Source organism: Chenopodium album, chromosome 4 (assembly GCF_948465745.1).
Source record: "Chenopodium album chromosome 4, dcCheAlbu1.1, whole genome shotgun sequence".
NCBI lineage: Eukaryota > Viridiplantae > Streptophyta > Magnoliopsida > Caryophyllales > Amaranthaceae > Chenopodium > Chenopodium album.
In genome coordinates, this window is record NC_137837.1 from 9,164,565 (window position 1) to 9,178,219 (window position 13,655).

Sequence of the window (13,655 nt, forward strand, 5' to 3'; positions counted from 1 at the left end):
ATTTGTGAATTAAAAAAATACCCTCTTACCAAATTTTCCCTAATTTACCCACATTTTAATATTTTATTTATACACCCCTGATTCCCCTCCACTTTTCCTCCCCCCCCCCCCCCCCGAGAAAATACTCGTTAATATGCGATATTAACGAGCAACGTTAATATGGGGTTACAAGCGTCTTTTCTAGACTAGCAGTAAGGGTACAATGGTCTACTAATTTATAGACGTTAACTGCAGATAAACGTCTGTCTTCTCTTCACTCAATCACGTGTTGATTTGAAAAAAAAACCCGTTTTGCAAACTATCCCATTCTATTCACAACAAATTGAATTGCTCTCACCTGGAGCTTGCGGCCGAGTTGAATTCCGAGTTGAATTACGAAATTGGTGGCAATTTTCTTAATTCCAATTGAAATCCGAAATTGGTGGCTATTTTCCAATTAATTCCTTCCCAAATTAATTAGTTCTATCGGGAATTTCAACTACCAGCAACAGTAGGAAACATTATTATGAGGTCCCTTTCACCAATGCTTAGAATCAAGTGGTAATTCCGACAGCGGTGGTCAATTGAAGTTGGGGTCATTTAAGATCTCGGTGCAATTCTAGGTTACGGGTTGAAATTGGGGAGTTCACCTAACAAAGGTATGTTAGCTCGTCTTTACTATGAGATTAGAATCATCAGATTATGATGTTAGAATGCTAAATTTCTGCAATATTTGTGTTTTACTGCTAAATTAGTTGTTTAAATTTCCTAAATTTCAGCAATATTTGTGTTTTGATTGAGGAATTGGTGTATTAGGATTATAACTTGAAATTGCGGAAACCCTAGATGTACATATTACTTGCCATACTGCTATTTATGTTCATGTTTATGCATTTACTGCTATTTATGTTCATTTTTATGCATTCACTTTCGGGGGGACTGGAATAGCCATAACATTGGAGTTGTATATATACCAGTCATTCTATGATGATTGTGTAAAGGAGGCTCGATTCAGCTTAATTTGTGTTGCTTGGTTCAGCTACATTTGGCAATATTTGTAATCAATGGGAAGCAGTAGCAGGAAGCATAAAATCAACATTAATCGAACTGAGTCTGAGGTAGGATTATCTTAAATTCAACACTAAAATGCTGAAAAGTACTCTACTTACAATTTCATCATTTGTTACTCTACTTAGGATTCAATTGCACCTCACATGAAGAAGCTTTCTCCGGCCATATTCAAGGTAAATCTAAAGAATTTATCTTGGTTAAGTGTAATTGCATAAAGATATTGGCCTTACCTAGGTGCATTATCTTGTAGGATGATTCCTTAACTGTTGGAGGGGAAGTCAAAAGGAAAGGTGAAGTGTTGTTGCAGCATTTGAAGAGTAGAAGTAGGGTAAGTGCTTGTATGTATTATGTTTTAGGCGTGATTGCCAAAATGTTTTGATGACAGACGTATATATACTTTGAATATAGAGTATGTTGATATTCGATTTGTAATTTATGCAGCCGGCTAATACTAGCTGTCGGCTAGAGTCGTTTGGTAGAATATGCAAAAGTTTTGACGAGAGACGTAAGCGGTGGGTCGGGGAGATGGGTTTTGGTGGTCTGTTAAAATTTGGAGGTGATATGAACCTTCCAAGACAGTTGGCTTATTGGTTGATGACTCGTATAGATCCCTTCAATTGTACTCTCACAGCCCAAGATGGTAGAGTGTACAAGCTTTCTCAAAACCAGGTTCATTGGGTCCTTGGTATTCCCAATGGAGGGTTACCTGTTCCTACATACCAAACAATGGATAATGATACTTGGCAAAAGGTGAATAGGATTATGGAGAGATATGGCAAAACATGGAATAGCAAGTGCAGTAGAACTGGTTGTGAGTACACATTCGAGGGTATTCAAGTGAATGTTGATGTGATTGCTCGAGTGGAGGGGGAATGGGAGGAATATCAGGCTGAGGAGTTCAAGACTGTTTTCTTGTTGTTGTCTCTTGAAATGTTGTTATGCCCTAATCAATCTTCAAGATTGGCTACTGATCTTGTTCCTTCACTAACGTGTGCTGCAAGAGCTGCTGACTATGACTGGTGCAGCTTAGTGTTACAAAAACTCATGTATAGTGTGGCGATGTTTGCACGTCGGTTTTATTCTGTTGGATTTTCAAGTGGCTGTGCTAGTTGCCTCATATTCATTGTGGTATGTGTGTGTTTTCACCATTGTGGTATGTGTGTCACCCCTTTTATACTGACCACCTAAAATGTTTGGTACAGGTTTTGTACTTGGATCGTCTTAATAGACATCCTGTTAATTGGGGCTATTTCCCTAGGTTGGAGGTGTGGAACATGGAAGAGATTCGGATGGCTATTAGTGAAGATCGAGTCCCGAATGGGAGAGACTTTGGACAGCTTGGGGTATGTTTTTGACTTACGGCACAACTAATTGCTAATAGTGTTGATGATACTTTTAATGTGTTGTATTATGTAGACTTTGGATGTGGCTTACGGTGAAACTCATCCTACCGAAGCTAGGGATACAAATGGACCTGGGGGGACAACTGAGGTGGTTAGCTTTGAACTCTGTAGTATATTGATTTTTTAGTATGGGGTATGCCTTTGTATTTTTTGTAATTTTCGTTGAGTATCATACATGTAACTGTACAGAGAAGCTGCAGAAGCTGCTGTGTGAGTGTGTGTTTTAGAAGTAAGGCAGCACGATTGCGTAAGTCAAAAACGAAGAAAGTTTATGTAACTCAACTGCTGATATGAGTAACCAGGGAGAGTGTGATGACAACAAGACTATCATCTTATCTGGTAACAACAATACGGGTGGAAATTCAAATTTTGATTTGATACGGTTTCGCATGGATGTGATGAAAAGGTACTTGATTTTTTGTTGAGTAATTGTTATTAATATTTTGATTTTTCAATTTATAAGGAGTTTGAATAGATAGACTGAAGTGTTGGGTGGTAATAGGTGCTTATCGGATGATGCTTTGAACACATTGCTACGAATTACATCATGGGTTAGTATACAACTTAGTATGATTTGTGTTTTACTTGTGTACACCTATAATGGCTAAATTTGTTACTTGTCACACAACAGGTGGCCAGGCAATCTCCTGACGCACCAGGTCCCTGCTTCTTGTCGTCATTGTTGGTTAGTTGTTAAATTTGTATATTATGTGTTGAATGTACATGTAACTATACAAATGCATAGTAGTTGTCACTGACTCTATCTGCATCCAGGGAGAGTTCATGATGTTTCCTGGCACAATTGGCGCAGATCCTATGTCAAGAGGGTGCGTAGATTGCTTTGTGGGTAGTCCATGTTGTGCTTACATGGCTATTGTATCGGAGGTAAGTTGTACAGAATTTTAGGTTTTCGTACTCCTTATTTTCTGAGCAGTAAAATCATAAATGTATTTACAAAATATGTGTGCATGATTAGGTTGATAAATCTTCAGCACATTGCTATCCTTCATTTTCTTCCGTTTGTGTATTTGTAAAATATGGTAATGTACAAGATATTTCGGTTATATACACAAACTCGTTGACTTCCTCATCAACCTTACACAAGGTGAACAAGCGGGCAAGTGTTGATCACAAAGGTTACTTGTTAGTGATTTAGAAGTCAGGATTTCCATTAATTAATTACAAGAGATGACTTTATTCAGGTAGCAAATGTAGAACACTTATTCCAAGCATTCCATACTGTAATGAAGGGGGTTTCAGTCGCCAACAACATCAGGAATGTGATCATCACGAAGGACTTCAAGTGCATCACAAGTTGTTCATCTCAAAGCAAATAAGATAAGATGAATCCCTAGTAGTGACACATTTGTTGTTGTGAAAACAAATAATGAGAAACAAATAATGATGTTAGTCGGAGCTGTAGAAAATTCGAAGAGGAAATTTGTTACATGTACTATAATTGGCGTTTAATAATCACCTCTCGTAGGTGTAGTGTACTATTGTAAAACGAATTGGGTGTGTGTGTGGGTTAAAGTGTAATGGATTACTGGCACTTGAGGCCTCTTTTAATTGGGCCCTGAGAGGCCCTTGACTCTGGTATGTTAGTAGATTTGGAATTATTAGCAATTTTTATTCAGTGCGGTGATGTAGTGTTAGTGTGGGCCTAGAGGCCCATTACTGTTCTATGGTTTAAAGTCTATGGATTAATGTTTTGGGCCCTTATTGTTTTGGGCCTTGCATGACTAGTATGTAACACCCAAGTTTGGGCCGAAATAGGATCAGATGTGGCGTGGCTAATTGTTCACATACAAAGGCTGACTTTAATTACTTAATTTGCTAGGAAAAGTGATACAAACATGGGATCATATATTACAGATACTTAATTAGCTACTAACATAAGCTCATATATTACAGATACTTAATTAGCTACTAACATAAGCTCATATATTACAGATACTTAATTAGCTACTAACATAAGCTCATATATTACAGATACTTAGGTAGCTAGATTTGGTTACCCTCCTGATCGAGATTGAAATACCAGCAGTATTGATTAGAAAATGAGCTTAGCAACTTCATAGTCACTTCCCTCGAAAAGGATAGCAATGCATATCCCCCTTCACTTTCATTTGTTGAAATTCCATACAGTGCAAAATGCTTTAAAGATGCACAGATCAGGCGGGCCATGTGAACAGAGACGCGTGTTTCAGTTAAAATTATTATGTGAGGCATATGCATCTGAATTGCAAACCTAAGAAGTGGGAGGAAAGAGTCCCTTCCCATGTCACGACAATTCCAGATCATATACCTTAAACCCTTTGTGAAAGTTCCGCTCCACCAACTAATGTTTTTATTAGCGACAACTTCAAGTTCAACCTCAATTTCCTTTCCATCAAACTTGTTTGAAGACTTAGTAGTACTACGCATGGTTAACTTGGATACAACCTTTGGATACTCAAGAGTAACTAGCTTGAAATCATTTCGGTAACTCGGGATCGTCATGAGGTGGTTCCCGACAGACAAGACACAACTTTCGACAGCAGTTGGTATGTTAGAAGAAGGATCAACGATGTTGTTAATAGCGGCCGGCAACACGTGTTAGTAACCATACCCGTGTTTTCCTCCTTGGGTAGAGATTACCCATCTCACAAAGTACTTTACGGTTTTTGGTACTAAAGCAAGATCAGATAAGTCCGGTAAGTGAGCAGGTCTCACCTTATTTGATGGTGTGATGACGACGATGTCTCCGACCTTCTTCCTATTCCCGGCTATTATTTGGGCAGCTGAAGCTGCGTTTAGTAACAACACCCTTATATGGCCGTTGGAGGACATAACAGGGCTTTTTATCACCCCTAGGACGCCCTTACGAAAATTCAGTTTCACACAATGATCCGGAGTACAAGGGTTTACCATCTTGAGAGAATGTGTTTTAATAATTTTGGAGCATGGTAGTAATGATAAGTCGTTTGTTGATATTTTTTTGTGCAAAGGCTTAATGGAAGTTGCTGGTATGGATAATTTCTTCTTTGTCATTATACTTTTTAGACAATTATAAATTGGAGGACAAGAGGTAATGGAAAAGAGGTAATAGTGAATGGACAATTATATATTGGAGGACAAGAAGTAATGTTCAATAGGATATGTTGAAGCTTAGATGTAGTGCTACATGTATATAAATAATAGAGATAGTTCTCTGAAAATAGTAGGAGTGAAATAAAATATTGCGGGGGCGGGAGATAATCTGATTAGAGTTGATCCATTGGGTTCGATGCCCAACAGAGTAGATTAATATCAAAAAACCGGAAGTAATGCCTGACAAGATTATCTCTTACTTCAACTCGAGCTTATTTGGTAAAAATGTTCAATGAATTATTTTAATTATTAATCAATAGAACAATTTAAACAACATATCGAATTGTGTAATTACAAAAAAAAAAAAAAAAAAAAAAAAAAAACAAATAACCTTAATACATGTGATTTTCAGATAAAAACCGTGCATCTTTATTTAAATATTTGACTCGATGATAGCCGCGGAAACTTTAGAAGCTTCCTAGAAAGTTAATTTTTATGTAATAATTTATTTAAAATTTGAAAATGTTCTTTAGTTTTAGTTATAAACTAGTATAGTTCCCGTGCGATGCACGGTTTAAAATTGAGATATTATATTAACAAATTATTCAAAATTTTAATTTCATAAAAACGAAACAAAAATAATTCTATTAGTAAAAATCGACATATATACATTATATACATTAACAAATTAATTATTAAAATTCTATTCACCATTCACCACAATAATGGTCGATATATTTTTTACGTTATGTGATATGAAAATTATTTTATTGCTGCTATTTAATTCCTTTTCATTTTTTATATTGTTATTTTATTGATTAAAAATGAATAAAGGAAAGTCATTATAATCATTATGAAGTATTGAAGCTAAGTACCCTTATGTCTTATCTACCTGTACATATTTTGTCTAAGCATTGTGCTAAAAAAATACATAAGTTTTCGGGGTAACTTGAGTTTCTTGGCCAGGGGTTACTCGAGTTTCTCGGTCAGGGGTTAGCCCTGATTGAGAAACTTGTGTAACCCCTGACTGAGTAACCGTTAACTGAGAAAACACTCGTGTAACCCTTTTCTGAACCCCCTCAAGTAACCCCTAATCGAGTAACTGAACTAACCTTTGACCAAGTAAACCGAGTAACTCCTGACTTAAAAACTGAGGTAAGTCCTGACCGAGTAACTCAAGTAACCCTTTCCTTAAAAACTGAAGTAACCCCTGATCGAGTAACCCTGACTGAAAACCTTAAGTGACCGACCCACAAAAAAAAAATTGTCGAGAAACTCCTACCACATGGTGTGGCTTGTTGCACCAAAAATTGCTATAGTAATAATGGACTAATTTACACTAACAAATTAATTATTAAAGTATTCACTAACAATAATGGGTAGTACTAATATGAAGGAATGTGATAGGAGTAGAATAGTACTTTGTCATGTGTATTTCTTATATTTTACTTCTTTTTTATTTTTTATATTGTTATTTAATTAATAAATAATTATGTTCTATTAAAGAAAAGTTATTTTCTATTTCCATCAATCAAATTTATTTTTAAATCTATAAAATTTATATATTAAAAATAAACCAAAAATATTATGTTATATATTATGAAAATTTTACATATCATATTACAGAAATAAGATAAGCGAGTCATTAAATGACACTTGTTAGCTGTCATTGATCCACTTGTCATAAATTTTGGCATATAAATCGAACACCCAAAATTACCCGACCTTGCCGAAGGCGACTCAAACATTCAAAATTGAAACCTCTAAGATCCATATTGATTCGCTTGTCATAATTTTTTGGCACAATTATTGTTAACAATGAACTCATCTTCTTTGCAAAATGATTAATAAGTAATTAGCATATATTTATCAATCTCAAAAAATCCAAAGTCATATTTAATCGATCATTATTTCTCTTTGCAAAATGATCATTATTTCTCTCATAATGTTTGGAGGAAAAAAATAAATAAAAAATTAAAAAAAAAAACACTCAGCTCGGTTTCCTTAAACAGTTGTTTAACGCAACTACTTAGTAAAGAATTAAGAAGAATATCATTAAGTCGTTTAACGCAACTACTTAGTAAACATGAATAGATGATATGCATTAAGTCATTTACAAAATACAGATATAAATACAGTAATATTTTTATTTTCAGTTATTTACCATAATTGAATTTAGTTACTTTATCTTTTGTGTTATATATATATATATATATATATATATTGTTTTACTATATTAAGAGAAGCGAATCATAGACAGACATCTGCTTCTCTTTTAGTATAGTATATAGATTTTTTTTTATTTTCTTGTTTGTTTTATAAATTGTGGCGTGTGTTATTAAACAATAGAAACGACGTAATTGCACTTTAATATTCGTCCAAATTGACCACCCAACACATAATTCCATTAAAGGTACGACAACGAATATAACATAACATTCAAAACTCCAACAAAATACAAATGACATACAAATTAAAATTGATTGAACACCGAGTGGACTATTAGGGTATAACTGTAGAATAATCGGAAAATCATCAGCACCCTCCATCGTGGTGGGAGGGATCACGATCCATCTTTGAATCTATCCACCATCGTCTCATATAATTGTAATCATCATCATCCTCCGCCATAAACACTTAATGCAAAGGAGGAGGGGGGTCAATGACTGGCCCACACAATCAAAGACAACAAAGTCGTCAGCCAAACACTATTACAATATTGTATATGAAACCAAACAAAATGTGCGACTATTTTCGTTTTAGAATTAGGCATTTCAATTATTCCAAAGTTTATAGTAGTCAAATTCCAAACACTTTAATTTCGAGATTTTAAATATTCATTACCTACCAGATAATCGACTGAATATTATTTGTTAATCACCACACTACGCAAAGTTTGTTACTATTATAAGCTTAAAAACATATAGATGAAATTAGCAGTTAATTGAGCTAGTATAACGCATGAAAATAAAATTATAAAATTATTGCTAAATATTTTGTTGGCTGTATTTGAATCTTACCACCACTTCCACATTCATCACATCTCCAGTCAAACAGTTGCTAGTGCTCTTCATCAAAGGTTCAGCCTCTTTGTTCCAAAGCAAGAGTACCCCTCCAACTGCTCCATGGCCCGAAGTTGCGTACTGATATCGACCTGGCAGCTAGGAATCAATTCCCATACTTGAAGATGCTTTGGGCGCGCCTCGGTGATAATGATTAACATCGGACGGTAGCATTCGTACAGATTCCAAAAATTTTCAGCGAATGAGGGCCTTAAAATGTCGGTTGCGTTCCAGCACAGTACGTACGACCCCTCATGAAATATAGGAGAATCATCCTCAGGCATATGACCACATACTGACAGCCGATGGTAATGTATCCCTCTTTTTTTAGTAATCCCAGAGACGACCTTCAATTCGAAAGACGTCATTCGGGCTAGGATCTTCATAACATGAATTGAGTTTGTTTTTGCCCCAATGAAGATATGCCTTTCCCTTAAAGGTAAAGCAAATGTTAAAGCGGATTCCGCATCAAAGGTCGGAACAAGGTTGAAAATTGGCATAAGATCTTTGGGAACAACCTCACCCTCCTCAAATTGGTGCTGGCTGTAAAACCATTTGACAAATATCGTGACTCCACGGTGCTGCAAGTATCCGTGAATGTCAGACAAAAGCGGCACGTAAGCGGGTCGAATATCTCCTCCGGTTAGCTCCATCACTCGCATAACATTGGTAATGGGATACCTTTCTACATCGTCCATGATTATCTCGTTGCGGATGGTCTGAGGGTCGATATGTTTTTGTTCATAGAAGTGTTTTTGGTTTTTGTAGTAGCTTACTTGATTAAAATCAATTTCATTATTTGTCGTTGGGAAATAAGGGTTGAAGAGCATGAGTGGTTCTCCGGGTAGGAGAAGTACAGTGTCCCGTACACGACGACTTTCAGATGTCGCTGTACGTAAAACCACAAACGGTGGCTTATTGATTTCCATGGCTAGGTTATGATTAGAGTAAGGGGTGACAGGTTGGTTTTTGAAGAAGCATACGAAAAAATAAATTTGCTTGTAAATAAAAAAAGAGGCTTATAAAAATCCGATGGGACATAAAGCTGTAAGGCTTGTTTCACGCCAAAATGGGGTGAAGTACTACTTGTCTTTTCGTGTAGGGTGGCATAACTAAACTGACTCGTTTCATTTAAATTGAACTTCAGATTATATCATTACTGTAACCACTATAAATTTTTATTAGTTTAAAGTTAATAAATTTTTTAAATTGTAACTATTACTCATTTGACGTTTGACGGAAAAGGGAAAGATATAAAATGTATTATAACTATTACTCATGTTTTAAATTGTAATATTCGTATTAACAATGCAATTACTTATGACTTATTTTTAGAAAAACTAACATTTTGATATAAAAATCGTGCTTTTGCTCATGTACAATACTAGATATACAACAATCGTGTGCAATAATTTATGTTGTTTTATACATAATTATACTTTTAACTATAATAGTATGTGTATATAATATAATATTTTTTATAATATAAAAAAGTATACGTATATAATATAATATTTTATAACATGTGTCCTCCATACCACGTGTAGTGGTGATTGAGACTACACTTGGTAGGGTGGACCTGTGTGCTCCCTTGCAACAATAATCGGAAGGGGAGTGGAACCTAATAACCTAGAACTGATCCTCAAATCTGGAGGGTGAACCGGATAGAACACCCAAAACTCAAGTAAAAGAAATTCAAATAACATAAAATACTATTCAAATAACGTTCCTTTTTTTTTATTTTTTTTTATTGACCATTAGTACAAGTCCTTTAATAGTAAATGAATTACCTTTGTTTTATTTATATTTTTCCAACGGGTTTAATAATTTGATTTATAATCCGTGCATTGCACGGGCACTATGGTAGTTAATAAAATAAAAGAGATGTCAGCGTAATACGTGATCGATACTTAACTTAAGAGAATTGAAATAACACAATACTTAAAAATGTTGACTGTCAATAACTAACACGACAACATTAAGAAATTCTGTAAAGTAATGGGGTATATTAGACTAATTCAATGATTCAAAGTACAAATTTACTTTTGAAAATAATATTGTAAATGTGGCGTGAAAAAGTTAGAATGAAAAAGAAGAGAAAGGAAGTAATAATGACTATTAGAAAACCATTAAAAATTAAATGTACAAATGCACATGACAAAGGAAGGATATTGAGACAAAGGAAGGATATTTGAGCATTTAAATTGTCAAGAAAGGGTAATTCTGTTTAAAATTTATGACTATAAAAGGAAACATAGTAAATGTAAAGACTAAAAAAGAACACCTACATTGGAAAAGTAAAGAACAAAAGGAAACGGAGGGAGTAGTAACTTAAAAATTTTGACTGTCAATAAGTAACACGACAACCCTAAGAAATCATTAACCCTATGAAACCATTATCTGTTACACTCGCACCACCATTGACTATTAAACCCTTAACCCTAACCCTCGCACAACAATGATATCCTTAACCGTAAACCCTATCAAAAAGTAAATCATGAAACCATTACCCCTAACCCTATAAAATGCTAAATCATGATATTTGTTTAAATTGTCTTGTTATTGTATTGTAATATTGACTAGTTGTAGACACCCATTTGTGTCTCCCCAAAACCAAACCCAGTGATGAGTACCTTTCACGTCGAATCATAATCGAATGAAACGAAAGTGTGGAAAGGTCTAGTGTTGCGGAAAGTTTTTATTTCTTTTCTCTTCTTTCTGTTTTAGAAAACTTTATTTTAAAAAAACAGTCAATCCAGTTTGGTTGGTCCATGATATGGGTCCAATAGTGGTGTAGTTGGATGGGGCTTGATAAGACCTTTCCAACGATATATTATAAGCCCAATTCCGATGAATATTGAGGAAGTTATGGCCAATTTACTAAACTGGGCCCGGTTTGAGCTTTATGTATGGCCCAATGATCTAAGGGAGGGCCTAATATGATTTATTATTCCTAATGCAATTAGGAATGGTTTTAGTCTTCTAGAATCTTCTAGAAGGTTCTTTTCATTCCTAATTCAATTAGCATTGATAAGTTGACTTTGTTGACTTTTCAGAGTTTTAATCAAAATCAAATAGCATTTTCGAAGAAATTATATTATTTTATCCTCCAGTACGGGAAATTTATCAGATTTTCAAAAACACGTTGAAATCAAGCTTGGCGTCCAACCCCAGGCCTTGGCGCCTGGAACCAGGCTTGGCGCCAGACGCTAGCCATTGGTGCCTGGCGCCAGCTAGCCAGGGTTGGCGCCAACCTCGTTTTGCGTGCGTCAGACTCTGTTTTGTTAAATTATCTTTTTTGGCTGATTTTCTCTATAAATATCGTATCAAAAATTCCGTTTTGATACACCTACAATCATTCATCATCTACATCTATCATTCACCAATTCTCTTCATTCACAAGTTTAATTAGCATTCTTTAAAACATTCATCTTTCTTTCTTACTTTGTTTTCATACAAAATTCCGCATTCACAAGATCTAGAAACATCTAGCCATATTCGAAGTTGCCTTCGCTCTAGACGTGAAAGGTTTAATTTCTGAGGGTTTGGTCCCAAATCTCTTTTTCAATGATTTAATTTAATTGCTTTGATTATTATTTTCCTTGAAGTTACTAACGTGTGTATTTTGTTATTAGAAAGAGGTACGAAGCATCAAAGTAAGTGCTTTAATTGATTAATTGATATTATGATGTAGAAATCATGTTTATATTGTTATTATGATTCCTAGTATCATGTCTAGGGTAATTTTAATATTAAATATGATTGTTACGATGCTTCCTATGTTCTTCCTAATATTTATAATTGTTAGTATCATGTTAGGGTTAAAGATTTGATTTTTATTGCTTAGTGACATGCTAGGGTTTGTTATTAATCTTGTTAGTATCATGCCTAGGATCTTGCTATTATTATTATGCTTTAATATTAACATGAACATGATTATGATTATAATTGTTATAATTTATGATGATTATGAATATTATTATTATTTTGATGATGATTATTTTATTATTATCATTATTATTATTTATTATAATTATTATTCATGATATTGATTATTTATTGTGTTGCTTGATACATTATTTATTCTTTATTGCTTGATCATGCCTTTTATGCATGTTTAAAGGGAATTTTGTACTTGTAATCATGCTTAATAAGATAATTAATAATCTTGTTAGGTTAACTTTGATTATAATTCAAGTGATCACCAATAATAGATTTATATGTGCATTAAATTCAACCGACATAGATTAAACAGGTTTAGGGTTAATCCTATTGATTGCATGTTAATTAGAAAGCGCACATGAATACGATCAGAATAAAGTAGAGGCCTATTATTAGGGCAGATTCAATCTCTTTTAAGTTGGATTTGTACCTTCATCCCCGAACCCTTATTTGGTTCCAGACCTTATGGAGTTGACGATTTCTTGGATCGTTAAGGGGTGTAACCTTCATCCTATGAACGGTTTACAAGTTCCTAAAACTTGTTGGCGACTCTTTTGCTCTATCTTCTTCCCTTTTGGACGCCACCGTACTTTAGTGTATGATCACAGTGGGGTTCAAGCTAGTGGGATTTTAAAGCTTGAAATTATTCCCTACAGTTTTTGGTGACTCCACTGGGGAGGATTTCTATTTTAATTCCTGAATTTGTTTCAGAAATGATTTAGAATGAGTGGATGAGACTCGAAAAGTTCTAAGTATTTCATGTGCGTAATTTTGATTAACATTATTGTCATATGCATAAAAAGGATCTCATTGGAAAGACCATCCGTAATGAGTCAAAAACATAGGATTTTACACGTAGGAAATTTGAGGAATGTCTTTCACAACTACACTACTACAAAGTTGGGCTTAAGTAACACATATTAGTAACACTTTAAAATTTTTATTATTGTTTGATTTATAGGTAACACTTTTGTAGCATTATGGTGTTAAGTAACATTTATTTGTAACACTTAAATATTATGTAACACTTAAATATTATGTAACACTTTATGGTAACACTTTGATATTAGGTAGCATTTGGGGGTAACATTTAAATTTTTTTTATAATTTTTTATGTTTTTTATTC

General features: G+C 34.4%; 1 protein-coding gene across 4 annotated transcripts; it reads left to right on the plus strand.

Moving 5' to 3' along the window:
* Positions 1-271: 271 nt before the first annotated feature.
* Positions 272-4,079, plus strand: LOC145626616 (uncharacterized). Of its 4 annotated transcripts, XM_081679079.1 has the most exons (12): positions 272-638; positions 1,019-1,097; positions 1,176-1,223; positions 1,301-2,178; positions 2,253-2,393; positions 2,467-2,541; positions 2,643-2,859; positions 2,956-3,004; positions 3,085-3,138; positions 3,228-3,338; positions 3,430-3,574; positions 3,660-4,079. In XM_081679079.1, the coding sequence occupies exons 4-7, from the start codon at positions 1,486-1,488 to the stop codon at positions 2,745-2,747; spliced, it is 1,014 nt and encodes a 337-aa protein (XP_081535205.1). In that variant the 5' UTR covers positions 272-638; positions 1,019-1,097; positions 1,176-1,223; positions 1,301-1,485; the 3' UTR covers positions 2,748-2,859; positions 2,956-3,004; positions 3,085-3,138; positions 3,228-3,338; positions 3,430-3,574; positions 3,660-4,079. The 4 variants fall into 4 exon arrangements, with proteins under 4 accessions (XP_081535205.1, XP_081535204.1, XP_081535206.1 ...); XM_081679078.1 differs by having other exon boundaries at positions 272-1,097; XM_081679080.1 differs by lacking the exon at positions 3,430-3,574 and having other exon boundaries at positions 272-1,097; positions 3,656-4,079.
* The last annotated feature ends 9,576 nt before the right edge of the window (positions 4,080-13,655 follow it).